Raw genomic sequence first — 14,355 nt, 5'->3', positions numbered from 1 at the left:
ATTATGGCCAGAATAAAAGTAATGAGAGGCCTCGAACTTCAGAGAGTGCTTGGTGTGCGCACAGTAAAAGCCCCTGAGTTCTCACCAATTCCAAGCACAAGCAAGCAAGCTGTTCAGCAGAACACTCACATTGATCACTGGATTTTTCTGGTGCTCATCTCTATAAAATAGTGGTTTTGTGACACTCAGCTTGCCTAGTGCCACATATGAATGAACTCCCTAGGGGTTGAAGAATTGAATTCAATTCCCAAAGGCAGTATTCAGCTGCCTAACTTATAATACTTCCTGAAGTATTCATTCCCCATCCATCATTTCAACAATCAGGACAATGATTTTTCACTGCACAGCCCTGACACTAAAACATGCCCAGCCTGTGCAGGAATACAAAAGTCCCACAGAAAACAAAGGGAGATGAGAGGCGGAGAGTGATTACAAGCTGTGTAATGATCAGTGTGCACGTGTATGGAAATTAAGATTGTACAGGATGTCTACAACTCTGACACCTCCTAAACTTCAAGTATTCAACTTCAAATGGATACAACTACTTTTAGAAGAAAAACATTTATTCACAGTTTCCCAGGTTTCCAGAAAATGCTTACAAATTAAATTCTCATATGCCCATAAAATGGATAGAAACACTCAGCTCGACAACCTCCTCTGCATTTTGAGCTGATGGAGCATCTGTTGACAGAGGAAGCTCATTAAACTCTCAGTGAACCACCATCAGAGAGAAAATGAGTTGACTTGAATGGGTTTCATGGAGACTCCAGAAGCACAAACATGCTGAGGTTCTGTAGTTTCAGAAGTCTAGTCCACTTGCTGGAAAAGGAAGAAGTATGTCCTCATTATGGCTGCTACCATTTCTATAGACAAAACTCAGAAGTGGCACTATGCAGTCTGGTGAGTTAGTGGGTTTTTTTAATAGCTCAAAGCTGTATTAGAGCATAAACACTTAATATGGTGCATATTACATTTGAATAGCGAATGAGATAAGTGGATTAAGCTAAGCAAGAGAATAATCAAAGTTCACCTTTTGGCTAAGTTGAATCATCAGTGAACAGAGTATGATGATCTGAAGCATCATGTCAAGCCTAAGCCAGTGCTGCCCTTCACACCTCTTAAGTGAACTGACCTTACCTGTGCATGTTCCTCAGCAGTAAGAATCACTGCTGTTATGTGCATCCATCTTTTCAGGTAATTTTCCGTGAGTCTGATCCTTTATCTGCTTCTTCCTAATCTATCTCCTAGGTCTTTTTTTTTCTTTCCATGTTGCCGTGCTTGATTTTCCACTTTGTATTCCTTCTGGGGTGCAGTCTACTTGTACAGCAAGCCCTGAACAATTTTTCCCCAGTCCCTTATCTGACTACCTCCAGCTTAACCTGACCACCTATCCACCTGCATCTTCTTGTTCTGCCAGTGCAAACTGTCCTTCTTTTCAACTTTTGATTCAATTTGTTTCTCCAAACAGGTCTCCAGACCATCCAAATCACCTCGCCAGCAGGACTACCACTCCCAGTCTTTCACGGATGCCTTGCACAATATCAGTGTATGATCCACATGCAATACCCTTCTTCTTCTCCCTCATATTTTTATTTTCTCCTATCCCACTTACTCTGTTCAGGTGTTCACAGATACTATGTTAGTTTTTGGCTTGTGCTCCTATCTCTTTCATCCTGCCATATTGTTTATAGTCGCTCTCCCCATCAGATTTAATGATTCCCAGATCTGTCATTTTCTTCCAAATTACTTGTTCAATCAGTCTGCCTCCCCCTCCACTCATCCTATGTATCAGTCTTCCCCTGTATTTCCTCAGGAGTTCACATTATTTTCTGCATTAGCTCAGACAGCTTTCCTTCTGTTACCTACCAGAAGAGGAGGACAACATTCGGAATAAAAGAGGATCAACTGAACAATGCAATAATAGAAATCTGCGTTAACAGGAGAAATTCTGCTGAAACCTAGCTCACACCCATGTAAGGGATCAAATTTATTAAACTCTAAGTTTGCAAGTTGCTCAGTAGAATTTTAAGGATCAAAACTAGGCCAAATTTAAGCAGATTTGTACAGGAACAGACAAGTATATCCCAATACGAGAAAACCTTTCTGCCAAATTTTGTATCACTCGTCCTAAGTGTAAGGATAGCACCTATTTTAGTTTCTTTTTTTTTTCCCCAAGTAATCACCATTTTTTGCCCGCATTGAGTAAACAGTATAGGGTTTTTTTTAGCCTTTAACAAAAAATGAAGCAAACAATTAGCATAGCACATCTCTATTCTGCTATTAAAGTTTGGCGCATTTGTCAACATCTGAAAAGAAGACCTACTAATGGGAAGCATTAAGTCAGTGGTACTCAGATAAAATTACATTACATTCACACTTTTAATAAAGGCAGTAACTAGCACATTCCTCAGCTGCAGCTTTAGCAAATCCACATAAAAATTATAATCCATTATATCGTGCAATAACTTACACATAAACGCTTTTTGAGTTTCTTTCACTTAATTTGTGCTCTTGACTGCCTTCCAAGTCAAAATGCATCATCCTTCTCACTCTTTTTAAAATTCACTTTGTACTTTTTCACTAAGTGTCTGTAGGATCCTCACACTGAAGTATTTAAAGATGGTTAAACTTGCTTGTGCTAACATTCAAGCAGCTATTTGTATCTTGCTTTAGCTTTTGGACAGTTAGCTGAAAGCACTACCTGAAATTATGCCCTAAAATTTGTAGCAGCTTTAGGAAAAATGGACACATGGCTAGCAACATTCCATATTTTCCTTACCTTTTGTTATTTTTGGAAATTGTTTCCATGTGTTAAGAAGTATTAAACAGGGGTAACAAAACCACTTTGAGATTTCGGTCAGTTTCTAAGATGACCATACTTAAAGAAATCCATGACAACTGTTTGATTTTGAATTACACAACTTCTGTGTACAACAACACCATAAAGGTTTTTACAGTGATTTCAAATTTAGTGCTTTACTGTCAAAAGGTGCTGATACTACACCAGTAAATTCTGTGCCAAGATCTTCTCTAGAATATCAGACATTTCTCAAAACAAATTGACATTTCATGCTAAATAATTTTGATCTTAATTTGCAGACAACCGAACTTTTACATTCATCCCACCTAAAAAGTGTATCAGAGTTCCAATAGTCATAATACTTGAGGCTAAAATAACATCCAGAAATGCTTATTTTTCTGAATAAGTGCTGATCAACCAATGCCGTTGTATGAAATGATACAATGCTAGATGATGAATTGGTGTCTTGTCACACAATACAACTTAGTAATTATACATAAACTATTACATACTTCTAACAATCTCTTTTCTGGTACATTTTTAAAGGTTGGGCTTCAAAAGGGAAATAAAACTCTGAAAACATCTTCAATTTCTATAAATTTGAGAGTTTTACATATGGAAAGCTTAATGCAATATAAAATTAAAGGTAACATAAAATAAAGCTTCTGTTGATGTTGCTTTAATTTTTACCATGCAGAAAATAACGTGATTGTTTTTACTAAGAACAGTATGACGGCAAAGGAGTATATGAATTTTAAAATAAAACTTCCAGAGATTAATTTTTCAGGAGTGCCTAAGGACTCAATCTTACCCTTTCCAAACACTGCAGGGGATGTATAATGGGCACACTAAAGGCCCAGGAAGGAGTGAAATCTGAAACTCCGGTACTGAGACATAGTTCTACCTCCAAAATCCCCATATTAAAAAAAATCTCAAGCAATAAATCAAGAGACAAAATTATTTTATCAAACAAAAGTTATTTCTACAGTACCTTCAGGGGCAATAGCACTAGGACACACATCTTTTAGCAGATCTCCCAAAGTATGCAATTGTCCTCCTGAAGCAATTGGTCGAAATAGCTTCTGTATAAAAGGTCTCTCTGTTGTTGCCTGTTTTAATAACAAAATTAGCAAAAACAACTATTTAAGGACCATGCAAATATGCAGTATTACTACTTGAGACAGGCAGAAGATAGGACAGAACAAGAGGTTGCAGCAGAAGAAATATGTCTGGCATTTCCATTTCCTTTTTTTTTTTTTCCCCCTTACATTCCATTCATATCATGAAGTGCAGGGGAGTTTTTGTTTGTTAACAATTGAAAGTAAGTTGACACTCCAGAGAACTGTGAAGATAATTTATAAACAATGTCATGGATACAAAAGTGATAAATTCTTTTTTTTTTTTTTCTAATTTTAAAAAACCCAACCTCTTCTGTTATGGGAATAGGATCTGCTTGGACAAAACATTTCAATACATTCTTAAATTAAGTAAAATGAATATTGAGCACAAACTTAGGAGCTCAACATACACCTATACATTTTGCCAAGTCAAAGCAATACTGTAAGAAATATCCAATACCTTCTGCAATAGTCTCTTATTCCTTTTAGAAACACATTAAGCACTTTCAATGGCAAACAAGTACCCTGATAGCTCAAGCCAGGTGAATCTTTTTCCATCAGATTTTATATAGAAAAATTCAAATTATTTCAGCCACAAGAAACAGAGTACAATTTAAAAAAGAAAAAAAAAGAAAAAAGAAAAAAAGCAAAAAGAAAAAAGAAAAAAAGCGTTGTGCTTTGACAGACAATGTAGAGTCTTCTGTCTACTTAAGGAATTAGTCAGATGTAAAGAACACATATGCCCCACTTCTGCTGCAGATATGCACAGGAATTCAGAATGATTTCAACTATGGGTCCTGTTAGATCTTGCATATCATCGCATTTTCTTTTGGAGACAAAAAAAGGAAATCGACTAGCAGTAACTACTGCCAGTCACTGTCCAAAACATATGCAATAAAACTTCCAACGCTGCAGAAGAAGCAAAGTAGCTTATGGGATCTACAGATGCACTTATTTAAGAACTGTGGTTATGTTAAGATAATCCCCTTCTTTGAGCATCTGTATAGGCAACCCCAGGGTCAGCAAGCATCTGATACTGAAAGAACAGGAAAAGGTTTTTTCCTGACAACCCGACCTCTCCTCCCTAATTGGGCACCTGAGCCAGTAAACATTAGTTAAAAACCTCATATTCAACCAACCCAAAAATTTTAATCAAGCTCTAAATTGTTGCTGACAAATTTCTGTTAGCAGCTAACTCCAGAAAGCAGCTGATGTGGCCTGCATTACGGGTGACTGGGATCCAGTAAATTACACTTTCAACACATACTATCTTAATTGGAAAAAGCAATACTAGCCTCTGCTCCTTCTGAATTTAGTCTTCTACCACTCAGAAAGTGGTTCCTGTCCTACTAGGGTAATTAAAAATGAGAAATAAAACAACTCAACTCAACATCAAGAAGGATTTTATGTCCTGGTGGAGGTTTTGGGGAAAAAAAACCCACAAAAACAACCAAACAAAAAACTCCAACAAACCAAACAGAGCAAAAAATTTGAAAGTTAAAAATTAATTTTGAAAGGAAGTTATGATGTGGTCTCTGTCACCTATCTTCATGAAAAGCCACAAGCAGAAGATTAACCATGACAATTTAATTGTCATTCACCTCTGAAACAGCAGGGCAAGAAGCCTTTTTGTAAGAGGGGTACACTACCTCAAAGTAATTCCACGGCAGTACAGGGCAGAACTGTTGACACACAGCTACTTGTTACTTCTTGCCAACAGCCTCCAAAAATGGAAAAATAGTCTTTTTCTAGTTTTTCTTATGACGAGTGATCAGGAGTTGACTAGCTGCTATAGTCAATTCTCCATGTCCTCAGGGTAGCAAAATGTGGAAACAAACAGCACCAATGAAATGTCTGAACATGTGAAAAATATGGGAGGCACACAGCCAGCAGGATCCACCTCAGACAGATCCACACTTGAGAAGTGAACTCTGGCCCATTATAATGAAGAAATGTACTTCCAAAACATTAAAAAAAAGAAAGACAAAACCCCTAAAACACTGTTACAGACAAAACAATTTTTTATCGAGTTTACGTTTAAAAAACAATCAATTATTCACAGAAGTCTAATCACAGCTCCCAAGTGGTTACCATCTGAAGAAGCAGAAGTGGAAATAAACACCAGAAGAAGGATAAAGGCAAAGGTGATTATTATCAATAGACTTTTAAGATAAGAATTTCCCAAGTGCATACAACAGTTTCTCATTATTTATTAATAAATTACAATTAATTTTTTCCCTAGTTATCATAACTTAATGCCAAGAGGGAAAAGCCAAAGATGTATATTCTCAAAACTCCCACATAGTTGCTGACTGCTGCAAAGCAATATCCTCAGCTGCTATCAGGAAACCTTCTAGAAAATGAATTCAATTTTATATTTTAAGTAATGAGCAATACAGATGTGGTAATGTAAAAAAAAATCACTGGTCTCCATTAATGTTAAAATGATAAAAGTAACTGCACGTTACTTATACAAAGATTGTCATTCACAAATGAATCCTACAGGCAGAGTATTACCCCAATGTGCTTACACTTCTTCCCTCCCATGCAGCAGATCCTTTTTGCATTAAAAGAGTCAAAAGAAAAGTCCCATCCTACAATTCAGAATGTTTACAGTATAACTTTTCAAAGTATCTTAGTCATATAGGAGCATAAATCATTTTAGAAAACTCTTATCATCACCCCTTTTGAAGTGTGGTAGCTAGTAATATGAGCCCAACTTGACTAAAGCTTTCTACTCTAGTATTTACTACAACAACATATGAAGGAATAGCCAGCATAAGTAATTGCTTACATAATGTTGTGTTTTGTACAATATTTGCTTAACCAACCATGCAAAACAGTACTATCTGTAATCTAACCCACAAAGACGTCACTGCATAGCTGTTAACTGACTATGATTTTAAATAATCTACATCAGGCCTAAAGCATGTATTTGTACAGTATCCATTGTTTTTTTCCTACTAAGATTATCGTAGCTTCAATAGAATATAGAGCTTTCAAAATGATTTTATTTTACAGTCTAGCCCCGATGTAGCTGTGAGCTGTTCAAAAGATGCTGGATGCACAAGCAGGACACAACAGGTGAGAGAGTCAATCAGTAACTGCTGGTGACAGATCTACAAAGGAAATGCCTTAGAGTATAAGAGCATACGAAGACAATCACCTGGCCTAAAACGTGCACTGCATTTTACATGGATCATGTCTACAATTTAGTATCAAATCATCACATTTTTATGAAAGCAAATACTCAACTCTAAGATAATATTTTCTAGAAAGTTGGACTTATTTATTCCAACTGAAATTTCTCATTCTTCTATACTACCTACATAGCACCACGAATCTCGTGATTTGCAGAATAAATGAAGACTTTACTCCTTTCAAAGAAAGTTTAAACAATAACAGTGATAGGAAAGTAACAGTGAAAACAAAATTACACTAAAGTGAGAAAAAACAGATTAAAATTACCTATTCAGGTATACTGACACTGAGAAGAGTTATAGGTGAGGGACAGTTTTAAGAGGCCCTTTAAGGCAGCACAAAGCCTCACAGGATCAGAGACAAGCTATACAGTTATGTATTGTGCTAGCTATTACAACTCTCTCTTCCCTATGATCCTGCCAAAAAAAAAAAAAAAGAGTAGTCAGCTTGCCTGGTCCTTTTCAGAATCCACAGAACATCAAATACTGCATGAAACCCACAATTTAATTAGATATATTTTATACAGAATGCATCTTAAAATGAAAAATATAACTCATGAACTGCTGGGTTTTAATCTGGAAAAAAATCACAGAATTACCAGTGTTTCCATCTAGAGGAAGGGATTTGGATTTTCTGCCTAAACACTCTGCTGCTACTCTAACAGTATTCAAACAAATGTAAGTTACAATACACGTTGAACGCACAAAGTAAAAAAAAATTCCTTAGAATTTCCACATGTGCATAAGCTGGCAGCCTAAACTGTAAAACTTGAGACTTCCCTACATACTCCATTATATTTTCAGTAACTTGTCAAGTTCACAGTCTGTGCTGTTTTGTAATGAACCACTTTACACTAAAAAAAAAAATCTCATAATTTACATTTATAACTTTGTTTAAACTGATTTAAACTTAACCAAAAAGCTTTGAAAATAATAATAGGCTTATAAGCTTATAAGTTAAATGCTGCGAAATATTTCTGTATAAATAACTGGCCAATATCTATAGCAGTCCTTTTTTGCGCTTTCCTGCATATTTGTTGTTCATACAACCAATTTAATATTTTGAAGTATTAATTTATGTTCCACCTATCAAGACATATTAAGCTTATGCGAGGACAACAGAAGAATCTAGTATGATACTTACAGCCTAAATAACTCCATGACAGAGTAAAGGTGATCATGTAGCTAAAAATATAAATTGTGCTTAACTGATGCTTGTGATTCCTATTTCACTATTCAATTAATAAAAGCTTATAAAAAAAGAGCTAGGTGAGCATGTATTGAAGGAAATACCACTCTAGGCACAAGCTCGTGATGTTAAACTTCAAATTCTCCCTTTCACTTTCATTTGCAATCTCAAGCTAACAAACACAGGAGACATTGCATTACTTACTAAACTGATTTGTTCTCCTATGGTCCGAGCTAATTTTTAACTTGTGGTTTTAATCTTAAAATATTTCCTGTTCACAACTGCTGCTATTTCCCCAGCATACTTACAGTTTATGCTTCTAAACAAATAGATTCTGAGAGATTTGTATGTCAGCTAGAGTCTTGGTATTTTACTTCAAAAAATTATTACATTCTTACTTCTTCATTGACTATTTTATAAGGAATCGCTTTGTGCTTCAGTCAAGATAACCTTGAAAGAGTATTTTCAGTGTGCTAAGAAATAATACACTTACACACTCTAAGGCTAGAGAGTAAAGTTACAGCATAACAAAATCCATTATTTAAATGCCAAATCACAACATCAAGGTAACTTCATTTTCGCTACTGAATTGTAGTATAGCACACCTATGCACAAACACCACATCCCATTAAGTGTGCTGCAAACCTACAGATTAAAAAAAAAAATTATGTAAAATAATCCATGTTTGTTACTCGTAAATAAACTTAAATTGTGTTCACTTTCCAAAGAATTCCATCAAAGGTCATTTATTCACCACAAACGAAGGAAGCTTTTTCTTAACAAGCTGCCATCACTTAAAGAGCAGTTTGAGAAGCAAAAGGAAAAAACCAGATAGGTATCTCTGATACAAGACATATTTAAAGCAAAAAACTGTTTGATTCTTACATCTTCATTAGATGTTTGGGAAAAAAAATAAACAAGGAAGTGATATGTTTCTTTTCACTTCACAACTTGTATGATAGCAAACAAGATTCAAAAACGGATATTATGTCAGACAGAACTATAATACTTATGTAAAGGCAACACTTTTTGACTTTGGCTTTTCAAAATCTCAATGTAAGATACAGAAATCTTACACCCCAAAATACATCTATTAAAGCAACTCAAAGCAAGTTACTTGCTAGAAGCAAAACGCAAGATCATGTAAATGAAAATTCTGATACAAATGGATCACTAAAACAGAGGGAGACTTCCCATGGACTCTGAAATTGTTATCACAAAGTTTTCCAAAGGATGAAAATCGTTTTTGTCACCATGTATCTTTGTTAAATTATGCAGTTTAACATTGTATCTTACCAAGATGAATGTGATAGACAAACATGAAACAAATTCCTTACTGTGTCCTCAGACAACTGGAATTACAATGCAAGAGAGAAAATACAATATTAATATAAGGACCAATTGAAAAAAAAAAAAAGATAAATCTAATGTGAGGATGCTAGTTTAATAAATGCCTCTAAAATATCCCTGGATAACTTTTTTTTATTAGTCCAGTATTTTTTTCTGTGCTGCAAGGAATTTTGATCACTGTCCTTAAAATCACTGTATTATTCATCACTGACTTGCTCCAAGCTGGAGTTATAAAATTCAATTTATAGGTGTTGTGGTAACAGCAAAGCTGTCTTCTGGAAAAACAGAAATTTAAGTAAGTTGCTCAGAATATTCATATTGCTTCATTAACTCTTAAGTAGTTATCTAAATTTCTACATTAAAAAGTATTAATTACCCGCCTCTATTTCCTTAAGTGAAAACAAACTACATTAAAGTAACAAACAAATGAAAGTTACAACTCTCTTCCTCTGCATTGCAAGCATCCCGACCCCAAATCAAATCCCATAACAAGCAGTCAGTAACTATATTAAGGAAAACTGGCTAAAGTTAAACTCAATAATACATATACACACTGAAAGAAGCTTCAAAGAACTCATTGCTCCTCAATCATCTTTTAAAAACCTATAAGCTTCATCTCTTTCATAAGGCAGCAAGTTCAGCGTTGATTTCCACCTCAACAAGCTAAAATACACACATACACACAAACAAAAAAGGAAGTGATCTCGTTTTACCCACCCAAAATTTCATCCTGCCGGGGGATTTCAATCACCCCAACATCTATTGGAAAAGTGGCACAGCAAGCTGTAGGCAATCCAGGAGACTCCTGGAATGCCTAGATGACAATTTCTTAAGGCAAGAGATAGACAGCTCTACCCAAGGGAATGTGATATTGGACCAGGTGGACACAAATGCAAGTGAACTCATTGGTGATGTCAAGACTGGAGGCAGTCTGGGCTGCAGTGATCATGCACTGGTGCATTTCACTGTCCTTAAGGGGTACAAGGCAGATGAAAAGCGTAGTCAGGACCTTAAATTTTAGGAAAGCAAACTCGCAGCTCTTCAAGGAGTTAGTCAATAGGACCCCCTGGGAAATGGCCCTCAGGGACAAGGGAGCAGAGCAGAGCTGGCACATATTTAGTGATGCTTCCCATAGAGAGCAAGAGCTCTCAATCACCAGGTGTAAGAAATCAGGCAAGGAGGACAAGAGACCAGCACAGCTGAGTTGAGACCTGCTGGTCAAACTAAAAGGCATGATGGAACAGCACAGGCAGCGGAGGCAGGTACAGGTATCCTGGGAAGGGTACAGGGACTTTGCCTGGTTGTGTAGGGACAAGGTCAGGAAGGCCAAGGCGCAGCTGGAGCTGAACTTGGCAAGGGATGTAAAGAAAAACAAGAAGGGCTTCTACAAGTATGTAAACCAGAAAAGGTCAAAGAAAGTGTACCATCCCCCTGATGGGCAACAATGGTGAACTAGTAACAACAGACAAGGAGAAGGCTGAGGTTCTCAACAACTTTTTTACCTCAGTTTTCACTGGCAACCTCTCTTCTCACAGCTCTCAAGTTAATGAGCCACAAGACGGGGACCAGACAAAGTCCCTCCCACTGTAAGTGAAGACAAGGTTTGTGACCATCTGAGGAACCTGAACATACACAAGTCCATGGGACCTAATGAGATGCATCCCCAAGTCCTGAGGGAATTAGCTGATGCATTGCCAAGCCACTCTCCATGATATTTGAAAAGTCACGGCAGTCAGGTGAAGTCCCTGGTGACTGGAAGAAAGGAAACATTATGCCCATTTTTAGCAAGGAGGACCCTGGGAACTACCTACTTGTCAACATCACCTCTGTGCCTGGGAAGATCATGGAACAGATCCTCCCAGAAGATATGTTAAGGCACATGGAGGACAGAGAGGTGATTCAAGACAGTCAGCATGGCTTTGCTAGGGGCAAGTCCTGCCTGACCAACCTAGTGGCTTTCTACGGTGCAGTGACTGCATCAGTGGACAAGGGAAGAGCTATGGATGTCATCTATCTGGACTTCTGCAAGGCCTTTGACACGGTCCCCCACAACATCCTTCTAAGTTGCAGATGGGTTCGATGGGTGGGCTGTTCAGTGGATAAGGAATTGGCTGGATGGTTGCATCCAGAGGGTAGTGGTCAATGGCTCGATGTCCAGATGGAAAACGGTAACAAGTGGTGTCCCTCAGGGGTCCGTACTGGGACCAGTGTTATTTAATATCTTCATTAATGATACTGACAGTGGCATTGAGTGCCCCCTCAGCAAGTTTGCTGAGGACACCAAGCTGGGTGGTGCAGTCGATATGTCAGAGGGATGGGATGCCATCCAGAGGGACCTGGACAGGCTGGAGAGGTGGGCCCAGGTGAGCATCATGAAGTTCAACAAGGCCAAGTGCAGGGTCCTGCACCTAGGCCAGGGCAACTGCCAGTATCAATGCAGGCTGGGAGAAGACATGCTAGAGAGCAGACCTGGGGAGAAGGACTTGGGCGTACATGTGGATGAGAAGCTGGACATGAACCACCAATGAACAATTGCAGCCTAGAAGGCCAATCACACCCTGGGCTGCATCAAAAGAAGTGGGGCCAGCAGGTTGAGAGAAACGATTCTGCCCCTTTACTCTACTCTGGTGAGGCCTCACCTACAGTACTGCATCCAGCTCTGGAGCCCCCAACACATTAAGGACATGGACTGGTTGGAGAGTGTCCAGAGGAGGGCCACAAAAATGATCAGAGGGCTGGAGCACCTCTCCTGCGAAGACAGGCTGAGAGAGTTGGGGTTGTTCAGCCTGGAGAAGAGAAGGCTTCAAGGGGACCTTTTAGCAACCTTCCAATACCTGAAGGGGGGCCTGTAAGAAGGCAGGGGAAGAATTGTTCACAAGGGTGTGTAGCAATAGGACAAGGGGTAAAGGTTTAAAGCTAGAAAAGGGTAGATTTAGGTTGGACATTAGGAAAAAGGTCTTTAATATGAGGGTGGAGGATCACTGGAGCAGGTTGCCCAGAGAGGTAGCGGAAGCCCCAATCCCTGGAGACATTCAAGGTCAGGCTTGATGGGGCTCTGAGCAACTTGACCTAGTTAGAGATGTCCCTGCTTATTGCAGGGGGGTTGGACTAGATGACCTTCAGAGGTCCCTTCCAACCCAATACATTCTATGATTCTACAATCTGCCTTTATCCTGTAATCACTGCTCCTCTCCCCTCCTTCAAATCGTCCAAGCTATAGAGGGCTTCTCCCAAACACGCCATTGCTTTACCATTCACCTTTGATGATTTTTCTATTTCACTTACTCTCCAAGTTGTTAGGACTGGAACAATACTCCAAGAAAATGAAAAGATTATTTCTAGTATTTCTTTAATTACCTCTGCAAACTCCATCTAATAGATGCTCTAGTTATGATTTTATGTGCTTTGAAAAAAGCTGGCACTGCTTTTGTTAGTATTCAGAATTTTGAACTGCTTACCTGCAATGTCACATCACTGTTCAGAGGATAAGGCATGTCACATTACAAAATCAAACTAATTAAAATGTTTTTAATAAAAGAAGTAAAGGTTTTGTATGTCCAATATGTAACTAAAATCCATAAGACAAAAAGAAGGAGTATAAACATGCTCAACACACCTATCTAGAATTACTAGAAAAATTGACTCACTGACAGGATGTGATATGGGTTACAGGACTAGCTGTAAAGTCAACATATAGAATAAATCAAATTACTTGTTTTTCCAACAATACACTTTAAACTGCACTAATAAATTACATATAATTTCACCATAATTACAACCTATAGAAAAAAAATGCATCCTTTCACTTTTTATTGAGCTTGTATTAGGGTTTCTGCAGTTATGGGGTGAGAAGGAAGCTTTTGTTTCCTCATGAAGTCAAAAGTCTTTATGGTGACGAAAAGGAATAGTCTCTAATATTTTTTAAGAGGCGTGCAACAACAACAACAAAAGATAAAACAAACAGGCTACATTTTATACGTTTAATTCACAGTAACCACAGTCACATAAATTAGTAGTGCAGAAGTATATCATGAGATTGAAGCTTAAGATAATTCTATGAATATCTGTACATACACTTTAATATGGTCAAGAAAAATGTGTATTTGGATACATCTTTAAAACTTCTTACTCCTAAGATTTGAAGTAATATGAAAGATAGAAAAATAACATGTACTGCTAAAAGAATATTACATAATATGAAGAACACACAAACTTTCTTGTGGATCATTTTTCTCCTACAGAAGTGTGTATCCAAATTACCTTAAACTTGATCTTCTTATATTTGCATACTTTACATGATCAAGAAAATATAAACGTGCAGTGAAAATTATAACCTGTACACATATCAAGTAAAATGAAAACATTGTTATCTAGAAAACACTCTTGATGGTATTACACAAACTGGAAATCCTTTAGTTTTTGAACGTTAACGATCACTGACGTTCTTTAGAAGCAAGAACAATTATGTGATGTGCTCCCCTGGTGGAAGCTTTAACTTGTTATGGTCTGTTATGTGGCAAATGTTATGTCAAGAATTGATGCAAGTAATACCTAATGCCAGAATTAACTAGTATCTTAGTCGAGACTATAGTAAAATTAAAGCCTCAACTAGAATTATAAACACATCTGGAATAACGTTAAAATTTTATGTAGTAGGGCTTATTATAGTTATGTCTGGACAATAATATTGAACAATTT

The 14,355-nt window shown here is 37.4% G+C and overlaps 1 protein-coding gene across 1 annotated transcript in view; it reads right to left on the bottom strand.

The window, feature by feature from the left end:
- The window catches only part of ATG5 (autophagy related 5), an 81,483-nt gene that overhangs the window by 22,322 nt on the left and 44,806 nt on the right, over nucleotides 1–14,355 (bottom strand). The window contains exon 7 of the mRNA XM_086461332.1: nucleotides 3,792–3,909. Coding sequence (XP_086317458.1) covers nucleotides 3,792–3,909 — 118 coding nt within the window. The remainder of the gene's footprint in view (nucleotides 1–3,791; nucleotides 3,910–14,355) is intronic.

Source organism: Leptosomus discolor, chromosome 2 (assembly GCF_034619465.1).
Source record: "Leptosomus discolor isolate bLepDis1 chromosome 2, bLepDis1.hap2, whole genome shotgun sequence".
Taxonomy (NCBI): domain Eukaryota; kingdom Metazoa; phylum Chordata; class Aves; order Leptosomiformes; family Leptosomidae; genus Leptosomus; species Leptosomus discolor.
This window is presented reverse-complemented; position numbering and strand designations above follow the sequence as displayed.